The sequence below is a fragment of the Anticarsia gemmatalis genome, chromosome 4, assembly GCF_050436995.1.
Source record: "Anticarsia gemmatalis isolate Benzon Research Colony breed Stoneville strain chromosome 4, ilAntGemm2 primary, whole genome shotgun sequence".
Taxonomy (NCBI): domain Eukaryota; kingdom Metazoa; phylum Arthropoda; class Insecta; order Lepidoptera; family Erebidae; genus Anticarsia; species Anticarsia gemmatalis.
In genome coordinates, this window is record NC_134748.1 from 10,501,004 (window position 1) to 10,527,097 (window position 26,094).

At 38.2% G+C, this 26,094-nt stretch overlaps 3 protein-coding genes across 5 annotated transcripts; 1 reads left to right on the forward strand and 2 right to left on the reverse strand.

Annotated features, from left to right (window-relative positions):
• The first annotated feature begins 57 nt into the window (after window positions 1–57).
• Window positions 58–21,433, forward strand: l(1)G0196 (inositol hexakisphosphate and diphosphoinositol-pentakisphosphate kinase). The gene is given in 28 exon segments (XM_076113736.1): window positions 58–171; window positions 2,171–2,353; window positions 3,194–3,334; window positions 3,416–3,506; window positions 3,743–3,897; window positions 4,342–4,429; window positions 4,981–5,185; window positions 5,503–5,784; window positions 6,205–6,393; window positions 6,747–6,859; window positions 9,063–9,203; window positions 9,566–9,797; window positions 10,131–10,339; window positions 11,658–11,884; window positions 12,266–12,402; window positions 13,315–13,429; window positions 13,904–14,031; window positions 14,376–14,490; window positions 14,828–14,908; window positions 14,977–15,059; window positions 15,454–15,577; window positions 15,965–16,049; window positions 17,855–18,205; window positions 18,266–18,433; window positions 18,497–18,632; window positions 19,170–19,285; window positions 20,035–20,138; window positions 20,336–21,433. Coding segments are annotated over 28 exon segments (4,704 nt in total). The 3' UTR covers window positions 20,927–21,433.
• Window positions 21,434–22,035: 602 nt separating this feature from the next.
• Window positions 22,036–23,251, reverse strand: Arl6IP1 (ADP-ribosylation factor-like 6 interacting protein 1). Of its 2 annotated transcripts, none has more exons than XM_076136744.1 (3): window positions 23,012–23,251; window positions 22,432–22,815; window positions 22,036–22,359 (listed from the first exon to the last, which is right to left on the reverse strand). In XM_076136744.1, the coding sequence occupies exons 1-3, from the start codon at window positions 23,039–23,041 to the stop codon at window positions 22,168–22,170; spliced, it is 606 nt and encodes a 201-aa protein (XP_075992859.1). In that variant the 5' UTR covers window positions 23,042–23,251; the 3' UTR covers window positions 22,036–22,167. The 2 variants fall into 2 exon arrangements, with proteins under 2 accessions (XP_075992859.1, XP_075992860.1); XM_076136745.1 differs by having other exon boundaries at window positions 22,432–22,803; window positions 23,012–23,245.
• Window positions 23,252–23,917: 666 nt separating this feature from the next.
• On the reverse strand, window positions 23,918–25,830 carry LOC142972533 (fatty acid-binding protein-like). Of its 2 annotated transcripts, none has more exons than XM_076113744.1 (5): window positions 25,771–25,830; window positions 25,320–25,407; window positions 25,031–25,200; window positions 24,575–24,685; window positions 23,918–24,132 (listed from the first exon to the last, which is right to left on the reverse strand). In XM_076113744.1, exons 2-5 carry the CDS (start codon window positions 25,387–25,389, stop codon window positions 24,073–24,075), a joined length of 411 nt encoding a protein of 136 aa, XP_075969859.1. In that variant the 5' UTR covers window positions 25,390–25,407; window positions 25,771–25,830; the 3' UTR covers window positions 23,918–24,072. The 2 variants fall into 2 exon arrangements, with proteins under 2 accessions (XP_075969859.1, XP_075969858.1); XM_076113743.1 differs by having other exon boundaries at window positions 25,665–25,821.
• Between the last annotated feature and the right edge of the window lie 264 nt (window positions 25,831–26,094).

Consider the following 26,094-nt stretch of genomic DNA (forward strand, 5'->3'; position numbering starts at 1 on the left):
ATCTAACGTTATAATTAATGATATTAAATATATATTAAAAAAGAAATAGGCAGGTGTATGTAGGTAATGTCATACACTGAACTTGAACATGGCTATCAAGGGTTGCGGCAAGCCACTCAGCCCCAATTTTATGTCGGAGATGATGGAAATCTTGTACCTATAAGATCATCAGTAAGTTAATCTATGTTTACAATGAAAAGTAAATAGCAGTAGTTGTCTCAGTCAGTCACAAAGAATACCTATTTACGTAGATAGTAGAGCAATGAACCTATACATAAATGAGTTAAATATAATACTGTTATGTAAAAACAAAACATGTGTAAAATAACAATCCGGTAGTATTGGTTGTCGGCTGAGGTCATTTATACGGAGCACTGCTAGATTAAATATTGTGTCAACAAATATTATCTCTTTACATTTCCTTGCTAAAAGTAACACTGATAACAGTTTATAAGCACTTGTTACAAGCATTAAATCCAGTGCAAGACTGGAACATGTAATTATGTTATATTACATGGCACAATAGTTTACTATATTTATAGATTTACATTTTGCTGACAATGACAAGTGAGGTAACGTAGAATGTTAATTTATGTCAAGTTTATCTTAGTTATCAAGTGTAAAGCAGTGACAACCAATGGCTGGCAAGGTTGTCTGTATGGCTTATCACAATAGTATGTTTTGATATGATACAAGTGATACATTGATAGTGAGTGGTGATGGAGTGGCAGTGGCTTAAAGATTGGTGGCGTCTTAAAAGATGGAGGAGCAAGGACAAGAAGGGCCAAAATGATGATGACATTTGTTATTGTGATGACTGTCTGCCAGATGTAAGATGATGATTTTGTTCTGTCACTCATCAATTTTGTATGATTTTTACATAATTTATGCATTATTTGTTAATATAATTTTGATTGTTATTTAATATTTAAATTGATAGCAGTGTATGTAACCTATACAAAGCATATGCTGTGAAACTTGTTTATTTAACATAAATTATTTTGTTTATTACTTTAAATGTTGTGATTTCTAACATTATTCTAATGAGTGGAATGAATTTGACCTTCTAATGAAGTTAGTCGGCCGTAAACTTGTGATATAACCCAATTACTCACTTTGTTGGGGCTACAAAATTGCAGAATTAACTGGATATATCCATTCAAAGTGGTTGAAATCAACAGGGCATTATGTAAATCGATGAGATATTTTTGTGATTGAGACCAAAACAACATGCAATGGACCATAATGTAAATAGTAAAAATTTAAAACAAAGAGTAGTAATTAACAAATGTTCATGTAGAATTAGGGATACTGTTTGGTTACTGCTGTGTTATCATTGTCACTTTTTATATCAAGTTGAGATGATCAGGCTTTAAAGTGCTCAAGAACAATTGCCGAGGCCTACATTTAGTGTATTTTCTTACTCCTATTCAAAATCCCTAAATATTCAGCTACTTAATTCCCTCAGTGTAGGAGTAAATTAATAAATTATCCACTCAGATTCTAACAGATATTTAAATATGAATCATTGTTGGTCACGAAATTTTATCTAGAAATATAATATCTTCATTCGAATTCTGCTATTAGCTATCATGATTCATGTGTATTAATTTTCATATTATCCAGATGATGAGCTCTGTTTTTACTTACAATTTAACTTAGTTATTTTATGCACTCAAGGTAAGGTATATTTTGCTTTGAGCTATTTTTTTCTTTTGGAAATTACACTGGCTGTTTAAGTTGTTATATGGAATTTATAGTCTGAAATAAAAAAAGGTACTTATTCATTGAACAGTATGTTTAATATTCAGGAAGTCTTTTCAATTACTTGTCAAGCAGTTACATTGTTTTGTTGATTGACCTCAATATATACTAGATACAGTGTCATGTGTCGAATCAATCAAATTACGAACTTATTCCTTATTGTTTGTACTGGCAGTTGATTACAATAGGATGTAAACCTTAGCTACTCCTGGTTAGAGTTCAAATATTCTGAAAAGTGCTTCACATTTTGTATGTTTGGTATATTATATGAATCGGCAACTACAAACACTTCAATCAGGGAACTGCATGTTATCCAATATTTAGGATATTTATGAGGACGATAATATGGCGATTGTAAATTCTCTATTTGTTGCTTCTTTGTTGTTAAACCGTAAGTGACCTACAGGGCGAGTTGGACCTGTGCGACTCGCTGGACCCCCACTGTGATGGCGGCGGCAAGAAGGTGGTGGTCGGCGTATGCGCCATGGCCAAGAAGTCGCAGTCTAAGCCCATGAAGGAGATCCTCACGAGACTCGATGAGTTCGAGTACATCAAGATGCTGGTGTTCCCAGAGGAGGTTATCCTTAAGGTTCTCCACATTGTCTAACACATCTAGTGAAACAAAATATGGTTTGAACAGCCCTACTGGCTGACGAAATAATTTTAGATCATATCCATTTAATTTATTATGTAGATGTTAATACATTCAGATCAAACTAAAATCAGCCAAGCAAGTATGATGTAAAGTAAATATTAATCAGTAATGTTATCATTGATTGCAATTTTCTATATCATTGATCATTATTGTGATATAGAAAATGGCTATTACATAAAATTCATATACTTAGGTATACAATATGTAACATAATTTACTTGATCCTTATCATGAAACCCAGTTTGAAACCAGTTTCTGTCCAGTAGATCAGACATGATGGAATAACAAACAGGGGATGTAAGATACAAAATTTTCATAATATTTACAAATGTTTTTCTCTTAAAAACCATTTCAAATCGCAGACCGAAAAGGTGTTTTTAAGCAATTAGAAATGCATTGTTGTTATGTAAATATGTCCTGAAGTCTTAGACATATTTTGTTTTACTATTTGTCATTCGATTGATATTCACAACTAACATCTGTTGGGTATAATGCACGTCTAACACACAATAACCGTACATACGTACTGTACATACTAACATTTACGTTTATGTTTTGTTTCCATTGAATAGCCGCATGTATACTTGCTTTGTTTGAACGGTGTCGAATAGCGAAATAGTCGGTAATGGATTATTGACGAGACTTCAGTGCTCATACATAATCGCATTTGATGAAGCGAAGCACGATACGTCGGTGGAATCGCAGAAATCGCTTTTTGTTGTATATTTGATTTATTGTTAACTTTATGTTAAATGTTATGTATTTAATTTGCAGAAGCCAGTAGAAGAGTGGCCTATATGTGACTGTTTGATTTCGTTTCACTCGAAAGGCTTCCCCTTGGACAAGGCCATACAGTACGAGAAGTTAAGGAAGCCCTACGTTATAAACAATCTTCATATGCAATATGATATACAGGTACATTTATGTACGACACATGTTCTTTTATTATTGATTCCACTTCCGCACTCGTTTGTTCATAGACCTTGCTGTTGACAGGATCGGAGAAAAGTATACGCGATATTAGAAAGTGAAGGAATAGAAATACCGAGGTATGCAGTTTTAGATAGAGATTCGCCGGACCCGAAACGTAAGTGCATTTTAAATCACAGCAATATTTAATAAACGCTTCTGGGTGCGGTCTTGTTCGCCTTTAAACTCTGTATTTTTCTCCTTTAAAGTGATATCTTTAATATGTGGATAGCAAAATTACAGTAGTATTAGTTATTTGACTGAGAAATCCTGATGCTTAACAATGCATGTGGACCGTTACTTGTACAAAAGTTATTTTAAAGCATAACTAAGGGCGTTTTCTATTATTTCCAGATCACGAATTAGTGGAATCGGAAGATCACGTGGAAGTGAACGGCGTTGTGTTCAACAAGCCGTTCGTCGAGAAGCCGGTGTCGGCCGAGGATCATAACATCTACATCTACTACCCCACCTCCGCGGGCGGGGGCAGCCAGCGATTGTTTAGAAAGGTACCTGCTGTGTTCCATGAATTGTGTAAAGAAGATAGTCACTACAGTACTGTGGCATATTCTAGTATGTTCTATAGACTTTTTATTTTTCGTTAGACTCTTTTCTAAGTGACACAGTCTGACGTGCAACATGTCTGTTTAGTGTATACCATTATCCATGGGGAATCATTTGTATTCTAATTTCATGTATTGAAATATGCGTCATATTTTGTCTCATACCATCCCTTAGGAATACTGTACTGTGTTGTGCAGGTCTTGTAGCTATATGAAGGACATTATCATAATTAATTATGAGGATTAATCATAATGTTGGTCCCACAAAGGAATACTCGGTGACGCACTAATTTAATGTCCTCCAAAACAATAATAAACACGGACATGGCGATTGTTTAGGCTACTTCTAAAACAATATCTCGTATTTAAACGTGTATTCGTTGTTTACAGATTGGAAGTCGCAGTAGCATTTATTCGCCGGAGTCCAGAGTGAGGAAAACAGGGTCGTTTATTTACGAAGATTTTATGCCAACGGATGGTGAGTGTTGACACCAACACTATATATTTGTACATATTTCTATAGCAAATAGGTGATTTAATCGACTTGGCTCAAATCGGCGTTGAGGCCTGTCCAACTATTTATAGTATTTCCGTGTGAATTCCGACTAAAAATAGAGAGCGACACTCTGTTTACGAAACTGAAGATTTTGTGAAATCTTTGTTTTCATGGCGTTAAATGCGTATTAATGTTTCCTTTCCTGTGATCTGCTAACAGAAAAATAATATAGTATACTTTTCACGAGAAAGATAAATATTAAAAGGAAATACTTACTTCTCTTTCGTCTAAATTAAATATTCATTTTCAAATTAGTTTTGATTCCATAGCCACTCTTCTTGACGTGGATTAGTAGTCGTTCTTACTTTTTTTATGTCTTTCAAAAGTTGTAAAGCCTTATTTTGTTATTCTATTATATTAAATATCATAAGGTTTCCTAAAACATAGATGATCAAATTTTAAGTCACATTTTTGTCCGATCGTCCAAAAACTAGTCACAAAACGGTAGTAAAAATATTATGATTATTTTCTAGGTACCGATGTGAAAGTATACACAGTAGGCCCGGACTACGCTCACGCCGAGGCGCGCAAGAGCCCGGCGCTGGACGGCAAGGTGGAGCGCGACTCCGAGGGCAAGGAGATCCGCTACCCCGTCATACTGTCCAACCAGGAGAAACTCATCTCCAGGAAGGTCTGCCTGGCGTTTAAACAGACTGTTTGTGGATTTGATTTGCTTAGGTAAGTTATTTGAAAGATACTGTTTTCCCATCATCTCAGCATTCTGCAAAATTAATCGAAAAGTATATTGGTGTTTTTAAAGATTTTCAAAATAGTCATGTTTCCATTTTTTCATAGTTTCGTTCGCTATTATTATTTGTTAATTTTCGACTCAAAATTGACAAGTACAAATTTAACTTTTAATTTCACGTTAGTAGTTTGAAGTTAGTAAAGATATTAAGACCACCAATTGGTTATTGGCAACGAGTTTTATGTCACAAAATCGCAAGAGAATAAATAATACAAAAAAAAATCTAATCATACTTAATTATTCACAGAGCAAACGGCAAATCCTTCGTGTGCGACGTAAACGGCTTTTCATTCGTGAAGAACTCAAACAAGTACTACGATGACTGCGCCAAGATTCTGGGCAACATGATCTTGCGGGAGCTGGCTCCCACGTTGCACATCCCGTGGTCAGTGCCGTTTCAGTTGGACGACCCGCCCATAGTACCGACCACGTTCGGCAAGATGATGGAGCTGAGGTGTGTGGTCGCTGTCATCAGGCATGGAGATAGAACGCCGAAACAGAAGATGAAAGTAGAAGTTAGACATCAAAGGTATGTATTTATAGTGTTCTTTTTAATTTTTTTTTCGTTAAGAGTTAAGTGTATGATAGTTGCTTTGTTTTTATAATGTAGCAATTGTTGCCTAGCAAACAATTAGACTTAAATAATTAGTGGGTAGAAGTGGGCTGAATAGATAGATAGATAGTAATAGTTACTAAGGATAGTAAATCAATATATGCCTCAAATCTATTGCTTTTGTTTTCACGAAAATTTCAAGATTGACTATGCTTTTTTGGTTTGCAATTATTGTAAAAATCAGTTTGTTATTAAAATCACGTTAATCGTAATGAGAACAATAGTTATTACTTCAATTTACTATATTACATAGTTATACATTTTGCTATATTTACTTATAAGTGCAATGATCAACATTCAATTTAATTTATATTTGACAAGCTTCTGTTTTCCCAGATTCTTCGAGATATTCGAGAAGTACGACGGGTTCAAGCGAGGCCACGTGAAGCTCAAGAAGCCCAAACAACTGCAAGAGATACTGGACATTGCGCGCGCTTTGCTCTCCGACATACAGACAAGACATGCCGATCCTGAGATCGAAGAGAAGCAAGGGAAATTAGAACAATTGAAGAGTGTGTTAGAAATGTAAGTGCTTTAATCTCTTTTGTGTTATTTCAAAAAGAGATATTGACCACGAAAAAAGCGGCCGATATTGCCGCTTTTTTCGTGGTCAATATCTCTGTGGAGTTGTAAAGTTAACACATATTGTATAGTCGCCCAAATCTGTCTGTCCGTGAGATTGTATCCATTTGCCCATCTATATCACAAAATCTGTTTATGGAAAAGAAATTTACTCTGGAAATTAGCGAGTGGAAATGTATAATCGACTATACAAAAAAAAACTTGATGCTCGGCAAAAGAATAATGTATAATGCTTAAGTTTTCTTATTTTTGCAATACTTACTAATATTGACTAACAAGTAATTGTGTTGTACCAGGTACGGCCACTTCTCGGGCATCAACCGCAAGGTACAGATGAAGTACCAGCCGCGCGGCCGGCCCCGCGGCTCCAGCTCCGACGACGGTAACGCGCCACAGTGCCTCGACGACGGTCCGCTTTGCACCTTATTTATTGCCTTATTATATAAGCTGCTGTTTTATGCACTATTATTGATACTGTTCGTTGTTAGGTGAAGTATACGCCCGCCAGGTGGCGCTAATGCACTTGTTTTGTTATTGACTTTCTTAGAAACAATATCGGTTGAAGTTTATACAATGGAGTTCACTTTGAAATTTCGCATCATGCAAGCTCACGAGTTACCTGATTCAGGGGACTATTCCACGGGAGAGAAATATTGAATAATTTGACAAGAGAACATGTTGGCCTTTTCACTCATTCTCTGACCTAAATTTAAATGAGACTGAGGAGATAATGAGACAACACATTAATGATAAAAAAACACAGTCTTTTAAAATGTTAAAAGATCCAAGTGATACAATTGTGTTTTTGTATAATGTATCGATAACGGTGCATAGAACAGCATTATTTTTAAGTTACCAGCTTAGGTACGAAACACCACAAGGCATTTGTATGAAATGTTAAACAATTTGTTCTGAGTGCGTTCATAGTTTCAAAGCAGCCGCAACAGCTGAAAACGAAGGTACAAGTACACGAATTTGTACTGCACTTTCATAGCATTCATGAAACGACAATTCACTTGAAGTATATAAAATAAAGCACGTATGCATAAATATGTACAGGCATGTGACAGCAACGATAAAAATGATAGCTCGATAACTAAGGCATTGATTGAATAGTGCGAGTTCTAATCCTACGCATTGCTAAATCAACGCTTATAGAAACCTACACCTTACATAAGCCTTCAAGAATAACTAAATGAATAGACTGAACAATTATTTTTCACCCATTGCTGTCCCACTGCTGGGCAAAGTTCCCTTCCCGAATCGAATAAAGGGTATGCATGCTTTCAAGATTTTAAAATTTTTGGGTATGCAAGGTTTCATTGCAATGTTTTTTTTTCACTGTTGCAACAAACGATAACACTTGAATACTTCTTTGTAATTTAAAGTCTTCTTCGTAATAAGCAATTTTATGCATCTATTTCTATCGGTGGTTTGTCTGTGCTGTTACATGCTGTATACACTACAATCAGCTACATGTCTACAGATATGAACGCAATTCAAATATCACGAATATTTCGCACTCGTTTGGTTCACGAGCACAGCGCATTGATTATTACGTGTGAAAAACCACTCGCACACACAACTGTAACATTTTGTACAAATCATTAATTTTTAATCTTAGGAAAATTAGTGAATATTGCAGTTGCAGATATGTAATACATAGTAATATTTCATAGACGAAAGGCTGAATATATATGTTGTTACCTAATAGGAGCAGTAAATGCCATTTACTAATTGATATTTGAGATTACGATACCCAGAATGGTTAAGTAGTGAATATATTTGTATATTTTACGGGCATAATTACTTCGATATTTCTATTACTTTACTCGATGTGTAATATAAATTTTAAAAACATATTCTCTCATAATCTCAAATGTCAATATTTTCCATCTCCCTTAAGACTGTATATTAAGTAGATAGCCAACTATTACATCATTTACATCAGCCGATACAGTAATCACGTTTAGTGTTATCTTAATAGTACTTATCAGTAATTAATCCGATACCGAGACTTCCGGATAGCCTGTAAAGTAAAGATTGCGATAGTAGCCGTTGATAACGAGGTCTTATCTATTGGCTTTTGTTTGCATAATATGTAAATTTAACACTAGGTTAGCATGGCTTAAGTGCATAGAGATATTATGCTACGTTGCGTAGAAATTGGCGAAAATAGGTGGATTTAGGAAAATAGATGATTAACGAAATGCATTGCTATTTAGGAGGAAATGCTTTACCAATGTACAAGTATGATAGCTTAACTTAAATTTCGTTTAAAAACGCGTACTTATGCTAAAGTACCACTGTCCAGTGTGTAAGCGAAATACTGAGTTAAACACTGACTTTATATAAATACTGAACAGCAACAATACGTGTAGCTAAAGCCTAAAAGTAAGCCTCTTAGCTTAAGTAAAATATTGTAACAAATTTCATCACTCCTAAAAATGTTTTAATTTAATGCATAGTGTAGGAGAAGTTAAAACTTATCAGCTGGCCGTATTACGCTGCTAGATGGCCTAAAAATATATTAAGTTTACCTTAATTTAGTTTTATATTAGTTAATAGTAGTCAAAACCTCGTCCATGTGTTGTTATGTGTGGGTTGTGCAGTAGGCGGCGGTGGGGAGCCGTCGTTGGTGCTGATACTCAAGTGGGGCGGGGAACTCACGCCGGCGGGACGGATACAGGCCGAGGAGCTCGGACGAATGTTCCGCTGTATGTATCCTGGTGGACAGGGACGACATATACCCGGTACGTATACTCGTAAATATGGTTTAGACTCGTATTTTGGCGCCGTTATATAGCCCATATTTGTATCTTTTTTTCTTTGTGACATATCCTCTGTATATTAGTTGTCAAAATTACAATTTATTCGTCTAATAAAGTTATCTGACAATATTTTATTCACGAATTTAACTTAAAATTGCGCTTAAATTAATAGATACATGCCTGTATGATTAGTAGAGTCTAGTCGCATTTGAAGTTTAAGTTCTACCATTGTTGTAGTCTACCTTTAGTCTTTAATATTTCAGCGTTATTGAAATCTGTCTATTGGAGCAAAACAAAGCACCAATTGCAACCATCAAGATACTAATTAATCCTATTACTTCCAGGCGAGGGTGGTACTCAAGGCCTGGGCCTGCTCCGCCTGCACTCAACATTCCGCCACGACCTGAAGATCTACGCGTCAGACGAGGGCCGCGTGCAGATGACCGCGGCCGCCTTCGCTAAAGGACTGCTGGCTCTAGAGGGCGAGCTCACTCCCATACTCGTACAAATGGTCAAGTCGGCCAATACTAATGGACTGCTAGATAATGACTGTGATTCTTCGAAAGTTCAGAATATGTAAGTACAATGTTATACTAATTATGGTTGGTGCTGCCTGCGTGACATTGACAGTTATTTGTTCTCTTGTCTTTTTATTTTATCCATATTAAATGAAAAAACATTGCAGCTGAGATTTCACGAGGCAACCTGGGATTTCCGTAGGATGCTCATAGTAATTGCCCTCAGGAACGCTTATCTGCCATTTAAGCAATGTTGTTTAAACGACAGTTTTAGTTCTTCATAGGTTTCTCAACAAGTTACTCTACCTTTTTCAGTCTATAATGTTGAGTAGTTAAAATTGTGACATAGAAAGGCTGTCGTATTGTACTCAAGATAGTTGTTGTGTGCTAGGGCTAAGGCGCGGCTACACGAAGCTATGCAGGTGGACCGCGAGTTCACGGAGGAGGACCGCGCGCGCATCAACCCGTGCGCGTCCGTCAGCATCAACGCCGCCATGGACTTCGTGAAGAACCCCGTGCGCTGCTGCGCGCACGTGCACGGCCTCATCCAGCACCTCGTGCACATCGTGCTGGCCAAGAAGGACGACCCCAAGACTAAAGGTACCCACCACAGACACTTATATATACTGACACTAAGAACCCCGTGCGCTGCTGCGCGCACGTGCACGGCCTCATCCAGCACCTCGTGCACATCGTGCTGGCCAAGAAGGACGACCCCAAGACTAAAGGTACCCACCACAGACACTTATATATACTGACACTAAGAACCCCGTGCGCTGCTGCGCGCACGTGCACGGCCTCATCCAGCACCTCGTGCACATCGTGCTGGCCAAGAAGGACGACCCCAAGACTAAAGGTACCCACCACAGACACTTATATATACTGACACTAAGAACCCCGTGCGCTGCTGCGCGCACGTGCACGGCCTCATCCAGCACCTCGTGCACATCGTGCTGGCCAAGAAGGACGACCCCAAGACTAAAGGTACCCACCACAGACACTTATATATACTGACACTAAGAACCCCGTGCGCTGCTGCGCGCACGTGCACGGCCTCATCCAGCACCTCGTGCACATCGTGCTGGCCAAGAAGGACGACCCCAAGACTAAAGGTACCCACCACAGACACTTATATATACTGACACTAAGAACCCCGTGCGCTGCTGCGCGCACGTGCACGGCCTCATCCAGCACCTCGTGCACATCGTGCTGGCCAAGAAGGACGACCCCAAGACTAAAGGTACCCACCACAGACACTTATATATACTGACACTAAGAACCCCGTGCGCTGCTGCGCGCACGTGCACGGCCTCATCCAGCACCTCGTGCACATCGTGCTGGCCAAGAAGGACGACCCCAAGACTAAAGGTACACTCCACGCTACACGAACGTTCTTCTTCTTCTTAAAGTGCCTGTCCAACTAGTGAAGGTTGGCAATCAGCTCTGCATATTTCGTCTTATTCTTTGCCAGACGAAAGAGTTCAGCAGCACTCCCTATGCCCGTCCATTCTCAGATGTTTCGCAGCCAGGATTTTCTCCTCCGACCAGGTCTCCTTTTTCCGGCTACCGAACGTTGACTGATGATAAATAGCATGATAAAGCTTAATTGTTATGCAGCTATATTACTTTTTCTGCAACGTGAAATTTGATGGAGTTTGAGATTAGGCCATCAAGTGCTCTTCTTGTACAAGGCATTATTTCGGTACCGTATACCCTCATTCTTGTACCACGACTGATGCTTATTAAGAGATTTGAAAGAAAATGCATAACACTTAAGACAAAATATGTGCTTTACAAAAATTAACCACATGATCTTCTAGGTATAAGGTGTAATGAATCTTAAACCAATATATTATTAACACAAAAATGCAAAATGAAACCAGTTATTTCTAACTAACAATCAATTTTTATAACCTAGACACGATACTCTACCACGGTGAGACATGGGAGCTAATGGGTCGCCGCTGGGGCAAGATAGAGAAGGACTTTTGCACAAAGAACAAGACGTATGACATTTCAAAGATCCCGGACATCTACGACTGCATCAAGTACGATCTGCAACACAATCAACACACGCTGCAGTTTGACCTCGCTGAAGAATTGTACATCTATGCGAAGTATTTAGCTGATATTGTAATACCACAGGTAAGTTTTTGTTTCACTAAATTGTATGATATCGGTTTTTATAAAGAATGTCAGAAGTAGAATGTCAGTAATAAATGTAATGTAATGTGTGTAGTAGAATGTCAGACTACCCAGAAAGGACTTTGAGTGGATATGATGAATTTTAAATGGGCTTTCCAAAATACCGAATTGCAATGCGTTCTTATGTCTCTTCGGGTTTAGGCTATATAATTCTTTGTAGATGAATTGCCTTCATACTTTATTTTGTCTATCTTTGTCGATATTCTTGTAAAGTATGTTTAGGAATATTTAGTAGAAAGTGAAATACATCTGCACTCGGGTTACATTACTTCCTTGGCAAAAGCCTTTCTGGTGACTAAATTTAACCTTTTTGTTATACAGGAATACGGTTTGACGATGCAAGAGAAGTTGACAATAGGACAAGGTATTTGTACGCCGCTACTCAAGAAGATACGAGCCGACCTGCAGAGAAATATAGAAGAATCCGGAGAAGAAACCGTCAACAGATTGAATCCCAGGTAAAAGATAATATCAAACTATATAGTAAACAGTCACTAACAAATTTAATATTTCAGCAACCATACTGTCTAATAAAGAAAATTTGTTTTAAAGATTTATTCTAACTGCTACGGTTTAGGTTGTTGTAGATGAGATTTGCACAATAAAAAACTGCTCGTCGTGCAATATATTGTTTAATGTACTTAACGTATTGATACTCATTCTTCAAATAAATGTTTGAGTCTATAACAATTAAAGACGTTTATATAAGTAGTGACACTTAAAATAACGCTTAGGTTGTCATTGCAGGCACGTGTATGTAATTAATGAAATTACTTATGATTAAAATATATTACCACTATTACCATTACCATAATTATAAAACCCACTTAAAATTAATTGATATCTCGAAATGCTGACTTGGTTAGATATTGGCCGTGATTGCCCTACTATTACTACGCAGTAGGGCAACAAATGAAAATACCTTTTTATGAATAAAATCCACTGCCTCTGTGGTGCAGTTGAGTAATACAAAGCAACTGCTGATCATGAGATTTCGGGGTCGGCCGAAGTGCTAAAGATCTTTTGTTATTTGACTTATTAGCCTGGAGTTTGGTAACGTGCCCGGTAAATGGCAAAAGACTCGCCCACTATAACATAGAACTAACATTGATAATGGTGAAACGTGTTATAGTTTTTATACTTCTGTCTACACTTTTGGGTACAATAGGGGTGATATTTATTTATTTTAAACTTCTACAATACAATACAAGAAGTAAAACGGCGGACTAAATGCTAAAGGCATTTTGTGCCAGCCTACTACTTGGAGTGATGCAGAAATTAAAGAAGTTGTTGTTTGAAAAAACAAAGGAAAGAAACAACGTTATGAAAAAGGTTCACAATAGTAGTCAATTGTGTGTGTGTGTGGTCAGATACAGTCACGGCGTGTCGAGTCCGGGCCGGCACGTGCGCACGCGCCTGTACTTCACGAGCGAGAGTCACGTGCACTCGCTACTCACCGTGCTCAGGTTCGGCGGACTGCTCGACGTGAGTTTATGTTTATATTAATCTATAACAATGTACATTAATTAATATATATTAATGTATAAAAACTAATATTCTTTTTTTATTTAGGACCTATTTTGTATACTGATAGTAGATAGAGATAAATGCGTAAGTTTTTCTGTAGCGATTTCAGCGCGAACCGCTAGCCCCATTTTTATCAAGTTTAACTCGCAGATAGTTGAAACTGGGATCAAAAGGCTAAATTATTTTATTCAACCTGGGGGTGCTCAGAGTGTGTTAAACCGGTGTTCAAATAAATAAATTAATATTTCAAATTAATACTTTTTTGTGAATGGTTTTCATAATAAATTTATCCTATTATTCTCACTTTAATATTATACCAATTTACTTGCTACAAAGATTTATATTAAACTTTACATTCATAACAAAACCTCATTCATACTAACCAACACACAAATACTATTTTTTCTCATATAATCTTGTACTATCTATCAGGTATTAAAAGACGAGCAATGGCGGCGCGCTATGGAGTACGTGTCGACGGTGTCGGAACTCAACTACATGTCGCAAATAGTTGTCATGTTGTACGAGGACCCTACGAAAGACCCTTACTCAGAAGAAAGGTATCTATATATAAAATACATTTTATAAGCCGAGTTAGTTTAAGTTTTGAGTTAGTTTAAGTAATTGAGAATTTTTTAATAAAGTATTGATAATGAATGTCGATGTGCGCTTATATTACACAGTTTTAACTGAAAAATAAATATTCTTGAGTTTAGCCATAGTGATTAATTTCAGAAAATTCATAGATATTAAAAATTTATAGACAAAATTTGATAACAAACTTTGTGATAGTGACTAATATTTCGATTTGTATCAGAGAAAAAAAACTAGTAGCAGTTGTTGCTGTTTCTATAATATACCTATGTGCTGGGTTGTTAATAATAATGTTATATTAATGTTGCAGATTCCACGTGGAGCTTCACTTCAGTCCAGGCGTGAACTGTTGCGTACAGAAGAATCTGCCGCCCGGCCCGGGTTTCCGTCCTCATAGTCGGAACCATTCCACGACTAACAACTCGGTATGTATACAATGGCTTATTTTTGTTATAGATAAGTAATTCTATTTAATTGTTGGGCAAGCAAAATTACTGACTAACGCACAAATAATTGTTGCGAGTGGGAATCGAATCCACGGCCTCCCGACGCAATGGTGACAATGACAAATTGATGATGATATTTATCGATTCTTATACAAATTTTAAGTAAGGATAAGGCAATTTCTCTGAATAGTAGCAAAATGGTTTGAAATCACACAGTAAGCGTTTTATTAATGTTACACGGCGTTACTAAATCTGTTATATTTAGCTTTAGTAATAAACTACATCGATTGTAATGAACAACATTTGTTGTTTACAGCAAAGTTCGTCAGATGAAGTGAAATGCATAGAGGAAGAAGGCGAAGATGACAATATGGCCAGCCAAGAAACGCTGCAGCCGGTAAGTATACAAAAGATAGGTTTATAAGAAATACAGGAGCGACGATCAATAAAATATTACTTATACAGGATGTTGAAGAACTTGACAACACGTTTTCGCCGAAAAAGCTGTCGAAATCAAAGATGAGACCTTCGGATCCCATACCTATATGGTAAGTTACACATACGCTGTATTATACACTTGACAGAAAAATCTCTCTATTTAATTTTTTTCTTCATTACTTTAAGAACAATGTTACGTTACATTCACTATTTATAATATCTCTCGCTTCATTTCAAGTATAGAATTATAATTAAAAAAGGTTCCATTTTGCATAAATACGGACAATTATCTATTTGTAGCTGCTTTTGAAATCTGCATTAATAATTCCAGGCAACTTTAACATAACGCCTTGTTTCTAGAGGAGTAAGCAAAGACCACAAAGAATGTGCACTTGTTACGATCACCATTTACTTCTTTAGTTTCATCTCCCACTTTCATATTATATCCAAGTTGATATATTATGTTTAGCTAGTACAGTACCGGTAGTTAACACGGTATTAAAGTGACAATTACAGCAACCTGCACTACACGGTGAGCGGGCACGAGGCGTCCACGCTGGCGGCGCGCCTCAACGCCGAGCTGCGCGCGCGCAGTCACGCCGACTGCGACACGCACACGCACGCACAGGCAAGATACATATACATACATAGTTTTACATTTCATTTTGCATGGAATAACTGTAGTTTTGGTGATCAATCGTAGATCATTTGTTAAAGTTTCCGTACTACATATTATTTTATATAGATTGTTTTGCTTTATTGTCGTATGAAATAAATAAAACAAAAATCTGTTACATAACACTAAAAAAGTATTTTAGATTCGGGACCAGACATTTTTAAAGCCAAGTAATTGACGATATTCAGATGGGTAGAATAGAAATATCAGATCTGTGCTACTAGATCCCCTGTCCAAGGTTAAAAGAGTTGTGTTAGTTGTTGAATTCTCCTATTTACTGAGAATCTGCTATAACCAAACGTGTTCAAAAACATAATATAACTTCTTTTTAATTTGCAGGACGACGAGAAAGAGCCGAAAGACGTGGAGGAAGCTCCTCCGCGCGCTCGCAGCTACGACCAGCACAAGCAGAGCCACGACAACGGTAAGTATGTGCGCGCGCCCGGACACTGACTAACGCACTAACACGCTGTGACGTGTGACGTGTGACCCCCCCCCCCACCACTCTTGTATATTACTACAAACATATCAAATGTTATATACCCCAGGCATGACCACCTTGAATGATATTTTGATTGATAATGATTTTATCGTTCCATAAGGACTGCGACGAACTCTCATATAATCTCAACTTTCATCAATATAATATTCCAGTAGATCATTTACTTATTTATGAACACGCCCGCCCGGTACGAAGCGCTAAGGGAATACGGTCACCCATCTTGTGGCTGGCGTTCAGCGCTGTTTAACCGCGACGGTAGCCCGGACTGCCAACAATCTACCCTTCTAAGATGTCGGTAACTGATAAGTACGGTTTCAATAGATTGGCTAAATATCACATTTATCATGAAACCGATCTATATATAACATTTAGTAGGGTGTTCCTATTAGACGACATTATTATGATTTTATATTTCTATATAAGTCTATGTAGTGGTATTCTAAATAGATAACGAAATTTTAGATTTCAAGTTAGTCATTAATTTTCCGATTAACTTTTGAGTTTGCTTCTTTTCTGGAGTGCAACAAAATACCTACAATGTCCCCTGAGTACATATTTTGCAATATAAAAGCTTAGCCTTAATAATAGTGACGCTTTTTTTACTCTAATGTACCTTCTAGAACTTAGAAAACAGTAACCGATGTTCAATAGAATTTAGAAGTTCTGTAGCATACATTAGAAACTGTAACGCAGTACCAGGGAACTGTCTATGAGTAGATATAGTATTTTGTTGCGCGTCCGTGTGGAAGGCACATAATGGTCGGTGTGAGACAGTGTGTGTGACAGTGTCGAGCGAGCAGTCGCTGGCGGGCGCCGTGGGCCCGCGCTACCAGAGCCTGCAGATAGTGGACCAGCCAGGTCAGTCACGCACTCACTATACCTCTACGTGTTATACGTATCGCGTACGTGTCCCGGGGTAGGGTATACTGTCCTTGTCGACCTCACTCATACCGTGTTGTCATATATCTGTGCGACCGACATCACACAGGTAAGCGGCACGCTCGCATGATCACTCGGAAACGCGACTAACGTTTCCATCATTCACTACGATCTGTATCATCTGTGATTTTATATAATTTGTTTTAGCATTTAAGTTTACTAAAGACGTTTTATGGCACGCTCGTGTGTCGTGTCGGTGTGTTGTCATTTATTTGATTACTTTGGAGTTGTAGAGCGACGGGCGCTGTTGTTGAGCTCACTCTGGCCGGCGATCTTGTGTGTGTTTGCGCTGCATTCTCGCTCCCCGCGTGTGTGTGCGCACGTTTGACTATTGTTTGGCACCTGCATGCATCCGAGTTACTTACTTACCTCACTAACGTTTTACTTTACGTGAACTAGCTTTATTAAGGTAGCGATGTAATGCGTAACGGACGCGAGCGCGCGGTCCCTCCCTCCTCGCTCGGTGACACGCGTGTGAGCGAGCGAGGAGAGCGGCGACGTCGGCGCCCGCGCCCGGCGCCGGGAACGATCGTCAAACTACTGCGCAGGTTGGGTTCCCTTCTGTGTAGTGCCGTGTCAAACGCGATCTCAGTATTGCCACTCTTTCTACGAGCACGCTTTGACGAGTATCTATATTATTTATTTATATACATATTTATTTATTTACTTATCTATCTATATTAATCACTAATTTATGTTTCTCTCTATCACCTCCCCGTCTACTAACGTCGCATTCCCCCTAACCTCCCCGTCGACGTAACACCCTACTAATCCGCGGCCCGCGGCAGCCGGGCGGGCGGGCGCGCTCCCCGCCGGCCGGCCCCTCGGGGACGAGCCGCTAACCCCCCTCATTAACGTGGACGGCGTCGAGTCCTCCACTAACGAGCTCCCGCTGTCCGCCATCACGTTCGGGGCGCGCGGCGGCTCGTGGCCGCGACTGGCCGGCTGTAGCGTGTCGGGGGATGCAGGGCGCCGCCAGCGGCACAGCATCGCCGGCCAGATGAGCTACCTCAAGATGCTGGGGCTCGGCGCGCGCGGCAAGCTGTCCGCCGCCGGCCTGTTCAGCACCGCCGTCATCTCCGGCTCCAGCTCCGCCCCCAACCTGCGCGTCATGATCCCCGCCGCCAACGCGAGCAACGGTGAGTGTCCCCCGCCCCCGCGCCCCCCCAGTCGGCCCGCACTGACCGCGCGTGTTACAGCGGCGGTGGAGGGGTTCGGCGGAGTGCCCGCCATCCGGCCGCTGGAGACGCTGCACAACGCGCTGTCGCTGCGCCAGCTGGACGCCTTCCTGGAGCGGGTCACGGCGGCGCCCGTGCTGCTGGGCACGCCGCCCGCGCCCGCCGGCAAGCAGCCGTCGCCCACCAACAGTGAGTGTCGCGCCGCAGCGAGCCGCGGCTCCCCGGCGCCGCCTACATGTGCCGTGTGTGCAGGTGTGGGCTGGAGCGGGCCGTCGTCGCTGATGTCGTCGTCGGGCGAGCTGCCCAGCGGCCTGTCGTCGGCGGGCCCGTCCTCGCCCAACTCCAACTACGCCTCCAACTCGGAGCACAAGACCGCCTCGACGGAGAGGTATACCGAGTTTATGTTTATATTCTAGGGGATTAGTAGATTTTTGGTCAGCATAGAGCAAGATCTCGAATGGCTCGAATGCGTTTTCCAAATATTTTCATTGACTATCGTAGCTCTGTTTTACGACCGCTCTCGATACTGTTCCGACTCTAGACTTGGAAGATGTTTTCAGTTATCTCTTCATGGCTCCGCTCACACTCGACTAGACTGTATTATAAACACTTATCATTTACGCTAATGTTGCTTGATGTTAGTTTTACTTCTATGTTTCATGTTACTCGTTATTAATGACATTTAATCTCATTCGGAAATGAGACCGGTCGCCGACTAAAGCTTGTTCTTCCTCTGTCCTACGCGCGGTCGTCGCGGTGACCGCCTGTGGAGTTTATTCGGAACCGTCTCTGTCCACGATGTGTGGCGGCTAATTTCATCGCAGTCATACATAAGATTCACGCTTGTATCATTCACTCACGGGATCTGTTAAGCTATATCGTGGGAGCAGCCGAAGGCTGGTAAACTAAACATTATGGATTCCAGTAGCAATTGGAGTAAAAATGTGCCGAGCAAGCTCCCCCAGTGGGACGGCGAGGCGGCGACCTTGTGCGCGTTCGAGTCGAGCCTGCACCCGTACGTGCCGCACTGCAACGTCGCAGGTACCACTCCTCCCTCACCCGCCGCCACCCACCTTACTGCCGCACCTTACACCGCGACACCTCACTACCGATACCGATATCAAATAGTACTTAACTAAATATATAAGGTGCTACAGTAAACGGTTGGATGTATCCAGCGGCTACTACAATACTGCAGAGCTGATCGACGGCTAGTGTTAGAAAGTAACGTAGCACAAAATCGTCGCTTGTTACGAATATACTCCATCGACAGGAAACACTACTGTATCATCTGTTAATTAAAGTTCATTGTTGCATGACTAAGAGACCGCATGCGCTGCACTGTTCTATGCTAATATGTCGAAGCGCGTAAGTTTACTACTGAATAGACGTTTACAAAATAACAGAAAAACTGGTTTACTGCATGACAAACTTATATCTAATCTTTATAAATACCTCGATATGTATAAATAACATTTATCATGCGAATAAAATATAAATTTAACAGTTCTGACATGCAATACTTTTACTAAATTAACTTGCTTGCTCTGCAAGGTTTTAATAAAAAAGTAGCAAAAATATTGGTATTAACTATTAATATGTACATATATTTGAGGTGCAAATATATATTTATCATTGGAAATAACAATGGGTTGCAGAAATTGACATTCTTCCTATTTCTTTAATACATATTAATTGAAGGAGCTTATTTAATTTCAATAAAATAACGTGATATTTGCCAGTTGTTTGTGTAGCATATACTGACATAAGCTGTGTACGCAATGTTCCAGGTTCGTCTATTAGCGGCGACGTGACGCCGGTGTCGATACCCTCGGAGCTGGAGTTCAACAGCAACGAGGCGACCGCCGGGTCCATCACCGACCATGATCTTTTAGTAAGAATAACTGCTCCTTATTTATCTAACTATTCAGCCCATTTCCACCTACTGTCCTACACATTTTACGCTGTCATCCGACCTTCTGAGTTGGCGGCCTTCCTTGCGATCTTCGCCCGTTCCATGGCCTCCTGGCTTCTTATAGTCTACTATTTGATTCTGGATGTAAGTTGATATTTGTCATCTGTCTTTTCCAGAGTGCCGAAGGTGAAGATGATGAAGAGACTCTTTCGGTGGACCCCTGTGGCTCACCGGTAAAAATGATCAAAAACGATCTCAGTCCACAGTCCTACACTGGAGTCGGATCTCTCAAGTTGGATAATAATCAACCGTCCACTAGTAAATGTTCTACAGATTTCTTCGGACTTAGTTTACAACAAACTAAAGAGTGCTTCTACAAAGATATGCCATCCAGTAGCAAAAATTTCAATTTGGATAACGAGACAAAACTGAAGTGTGCGAAGGAGAACACGCAATATACACCCAATCTAGACTCGTTGAATTTACAGAGCAAGGATAGTAAAAGTAAAAACAAAAGAAACGATATTTTGAATAATGGTAGTAGGAGGTACAGTGACAGTAGTGCACAGAAGAGTAACCTCAGCTCCCAGCAGACCGTCGCTGGCACTAGATTTAAAACTACCTTAGTGACTGATGATCTACTTAGGCCAGGCACATCTAGTGATAATAAGTCGAATAACAACATGACCCATGAACCAGGCGTGCCGTCTGTGACGAAAGCGAAAAACACAAATGTAAAACCTGGATTCACCATAGCAGAAACATAGTAAAATACAATAATTGATTTTAAATAGTGAAGCATTCAGTCTAATTATAAGAATCTCATATAATGCACACAATAACTATAAGTTGAGTCATTGTTGACATGCCTTAGATGTTTGATTGATCTTATTTATTTTGCACTCGTTACTGTGATGCTGATTCTTCTGACGTTTGCTTGTTAGTGTCTACAATATAATCGTTATTATAAAATCTAAGATTAAAATAGGATTTATTATTATATGTTGCTGACATATTATAAGATTATTTGTATATGAGTTTGCTTTCAATCTATTATGAATTACCTAAATGTATTACTATTTTGTGGCCTTAGAAGTACACTGTCTATGATATAAATGTCTCTAGATGCTACAGGTCATTACACTCTATGCGCTTTGCCTCATCCTATTAGTTTTACAATGCACACATAAAATCATAGAATTTTCTGAAGAAATCGTATTGAATGTAATTTAGATAAGAATTTATATCAAAATAAATTGATGAAATCATGATTATTCCTTTGTTTTTATTTCCTAACTTAGATGAAGGTGAGTAATGGTGACCTGCAGAAATGCAGGCACGCAATATAAGTGCGCAGTGCGTAAATTACGTAGAAGGCACAAACTCCGAGAGCAGCAGTAAGTCATTGCTTTGTTTACAATCTTTATCTACTAGTAATATAAAACTGAAGAGTTTGTCTATTTGAATATGTCAATCTCAAGAACTACTGATCGGAATTGAACTTGTTCAATATAAAATATGCAATGTAAAATGACATTTGTGACATGACCAGCACTGCCGACTATCTGCGGCCCATAGCAAGTTGATGAATGACGATAAGAATAGTTAGCTATTCGATTTTCCAGCGAGGGATTCGAACCCAACACCTAAGTGCAGCAGTCATATTTTTTATAATTATAACCATCCACACAACAGATTCTTATTGTTAAGAATGTAACGAAATGAATATTTCTTACTTTTGTGATTCTTAGTATTGAATTAGAATCAATTAGAATTATTTTTATCTTAATTCCCAAAATAAATCCAGTGTTAGTGTCCTTTGATACAAAATAATTGACATGGGTAATGAGTACCAGATAATAAAGAAAACAAGTAATAAAGGCTTTGGCTCTTTAATATCATAAAGTATCACACATACAGTAATTTAAAGCTCAAAATAAGCTAAGCTTAACTTAAAACTTATGACCAGACCAATCACATATTAAAATCTAAACACAAATTTATAAATTCACTCAGACTTGAGGAACGAAGCTTTAGGTGCCAAGTTCACCATGGATAATATCATGTTAAAGAAGCCTCGGTGTCGAAGACCTGGCCAGAGCAGCATTACCGTAGACAGAATGTAGACCAAAAATATATTGTTAACAGATGAAGCCACCCACGCCAGTGTACACAGCATGCTGATTGAAATGATGTAGTACTGAAACATACACATAACATTAATTTAAGTATTCCAAGGATTATATTAAAGCACTTTCTGAATTGAACTTACCATGCAAGGGCTATTTTCCCTTAGGCAGTAGAACACGCGAATGTTATGCAAGCCTTTGTTATAACTCGCTACAATGCTTTTACAAATTTCCTCAAACATTTTTTCATGCTGCCCGGTCCATGAAGTGGGTCCATAGAGGGAATTACATACCACAGGCACAATGAAGTCTATAAAATTGAGAATTAGGCCAATAACAGCTATTGTTGCAAGAGAATTCAAATCCAGCAACCAAATAATTAAAAACAGCATGGAAACTGAGCCGATGATGGCACATGGGTGCCACTGCTGCTCCCACAAAATAACAGATTTAAGGGGAAGTACAGCCATTCGCCAGCCCTCCAAGAACCTCTTCAGCTTTTTTACTTGCTGCTCCTGTGAATTTGACTACATTTAAATAAAGTTTTTATTGAATTACCTGCATATTCTTACAATTATATTTAAACTGGGTATGTTAGTTGTAAATTTTCAGATTCAAAATCAACTATCTCGCTCGAACTTTATAATTAAAAATAGCTAGTAAAACTTCAATTTCTGTGGAACTATCGGATAATAAATTATGTACTACTTCCAAGTTACCTACCTGGTTTTGAGGAATAGTGTACTCAGCCATTTTATCGGATATATTGATGCTAGGTCTATTTCTACACTATCGGAATGTTGCAGTAATTTATATGATTCGCAAAAATAAAACCGTCTCGCGTTCCTACGGTTCTTTCTTTCAAAACAATAAAATGAAGTCAATGAAAACCGAGCAAATCAATGAAACACAAATGTCATGTTGTGACGTTTCTCAAGCCAATTTAAAATCAATATGATAGAAAGGGACAAAATCATAGATAAAATGCGTTGAAAATTAGCCGTGTTTTAACGTCAAATTTGCAAAAAAAGTTGCAATTATCGAGCCGCAGATGGCGACTCTTTGTTAAATATAGTTGTCATTGCATATATCGTTGTTATTAGTCGATTATTCATTCTTCTACAACTACAAAATTAAATATAAACTCGTTAAATCTTGGTACGTAAACATCTTGACTCTGTATTCATCAAGGTCCTACACACAATAATTTATTAATAAACTATAGTATTATCATTTATCATACTCCTACCTTTCTAGTAGACATACTAGACGAGTGCTGGTCTCATGCTTACGTACTCCGATAAGAGATGAGATGAGATCCGTTAAAACTATCTATAGGCAAATTCCACCGACAGCGATATAAAAATAATGTGTTTCTCAACAGAAAAGTGATTTACGTCCCGGAAATCAAACCTAGTCACAGTCACTCTGTTGCGCCACAGCGATGAATAAAACTTTAATACATAGTCGGCTGCATATTTTAAGTGTCTTAATTGATAAATTTAGAACCTTCAATTACTAAATTGATAAATAGCCCTTCTTCGCGGTGCGCTGTCGGTTGGTCGTGGTTTTATAAAAAGTTGCGTATACTTTGTGGGCATTTTATTGGGGCTACAGAAAGACCAAGAATATAATAATATTTATAATTTTAATAAAAAAATAAACAATATTAAAAGTATAAAATAATTAAATCAGTTCAATACCAATTATATTGGTGTACGTAATAGGGTAGGGTTGACACTTAGGAATGTATAAAAATAATATTTCGTCAGCTTGCTGCATAATTATTTGACTCTGCGGAAGTAACGCTTCGCTGGAGTATTGGCTTTTTCATGAGTTAGAGTCTGAAAAGAAAAATAAGATACAATACTATATTTTTATACAATTTTTTAAATATACTCATATTGTCCAATGCTTTTAATATTATGTATATCTTTGGTAACATCACTAAAACATAATTAGGCAGTTAATTAAAAAACTTTTCATCATGACTTTGCAAAAAATAAGAACTCTAATTGTAATACTGTTGTGCAAATGCTATACTTGTTACACAGTCAGAAAAGGAAAGTAATTAACAATATTATTACACTATCACATTAGGTTTAAGACCTATTATGATAAGTGTACATATGTGTTTTAATAAATAAATATATTATTCGTCCCTTTCTAACAGTCCTGGATTGCATTATGTTATAGCATTCCTCCTAAGTTTTTACTTTATGATATCTCTAAAGCTGTTTATATTTAGTGTCAAAAAATAGGTATTTTAGTTATCATTTAACTTACAACAACACACTCGTCATCACTGAACAGATAATGGCGTCCACAGTTGGCATTTGTTTCAGGGATCACTGACTTTGTTACCAACTCATTGTCGTTGACCATAGTTGTTACACTCTGCAAATAATAATAAATTCGTGATTAGCAGAATTAAATTTGTTAATTAAATGACAAGATGTATAGATGTGAATGAGGCATATGATTGTAAGAATCATATCAGATGGTGCTCTTTCTTCTCTATCTACCCCTATGGAAAAAAGGCATGATTTCATTTATGGATGACTTAATAACACTGCAAAATAATTCTGATCAGATATTTTTATGATCAGTCATGGCAGCAAAATATTTTTATAAGCAATTATAGACTAATAATAACAATTAATGTAGAAATTCAAACAAGTTGATATAAGTCTGTATTGAACAATGAATGGAACTTTTAAATAATAAACAATAATATCTTACTTTGATCACAGTGTTAGGCATTTGTTCTTCATACTCCTCTCCCAACTTGAACTTATGTTCAATAGTTCTGATTAAAGATGTATTTTTTATGAACATCATGTCTCCATCCACAGTGATCTCCATTAACGGTGATGACATGGACATCATTTTACGACCCATGTATGGAACACCTGTGAAAAAATATATTTTAAAAATATACCTATTTATTTGTGGGTGTATGTTAATAGATTGAACTCAAAATCTTTGTATAAAAAGTTAGGGTTTTTTAATTAGGTGAAAATATTCTTACCAACAGCTGCGAAATAATCGTCAATGTTCTCATTTTTGTAGTGTTGGTATTTTCCAGGAATAGACGGCATTTTCGCAGCTGGTTCCTCCTATTAGCAAAGTACGAAATGAATAATTTTATACAGTTCCAATTAAATACAAATTATTCCATATCTTATCACCAAAATTTATCAGACACGTATACTTTAATAGGATGATTATGAACTGAATTGAATGACAGATACTGATTGTGAATGTGTAATAAGCGCAACAGTCACTATGCAGAAATAATGCATGTTTGTTAATAAAATATAAACATAGTGATCAGTCTATTTTGATTTGTATTTAGCACTAAAGTTCAGTTTACCTGATAATATAAATTTCTATAGTAAATACGTCTGTATGTTTTCAATGCTGGCTAATATATAATGCAATGAACTGTCTCTCTTCGAAGATTCAGACAAAATTATTACCTATCTATTTATCTCAGCCGGCAGAAGACAAGACAGTACCTACAAAAACAATGTTAGTGTTGTCAACTATCGACATTCAAACTCAGACGATGTTAGGCGTAGGCGATGATCGCATTTCAGTTAGTAAATTAATCGATTTTGGCCACTTAGCAAACATCATTTTTAGTTAAGTCAATAGCTGTTAAAAATGTTTTAAGCCAATTGCTTTATATTTAAGCAAAGATGTAGCCTTCTAGATCACAGCATAAGTATGAACGAATGTTTTTGTGGAATATTAATAAAACGAGTAACATCAACAAGAATTTAATTACAGTGCAGAATTTT

What these genes read in the sequence shown, in the direction of transcription:
- Arl6IP1 (XM_076136744.1), bottom strand. Translation starts at nt 23,041, where the DNA reads ATGGCTGAGTACACTATTCCTCAAAACCAG. An exon ending in ACACTATTCCTCAAAACCAG is followed by an intron (nt 22,816 to 23,011) that starts GTAGGTAACTTG and finishes ATTTAAATGTAG; the next exon opens with TCAAATTCACAGGAGCAGCA. An exon ending in GGGAAAATAGCCCTTGCATG is followed by an intron (nt 22,360 to 22,431) that starts GTAAGTTCAATT and finishes TGTATGTTTCAG; the next exon opens with TACTACATCATTTCAATCAG.
- LOC142972533 (XM_076113744.1), bottom strand. Translation starts at nt 25,389, where the DNA reads ATGCCGTCTATTCCTGGAAAATACCAACACTACAAAAATGAGAACATT. An exon ending in CGATTATTTCGCAGCTGTTG is followed by an intron (nt 25,201 to 25,319) that starts GTAAGAATATTT and finishes ATTTTTTCACAG; the next exon opens with GTGTTCCATACATGGGTCGT. An exon ending in GTGATGACGAGTGTGTTGTT is followed by an intron (nt 24,133 to 24,574) that starts GTAAGTTAAATG and finishes TTTTCTTTTCAG; the next exon opens with ACTCTAACTCATGAAAAAGC.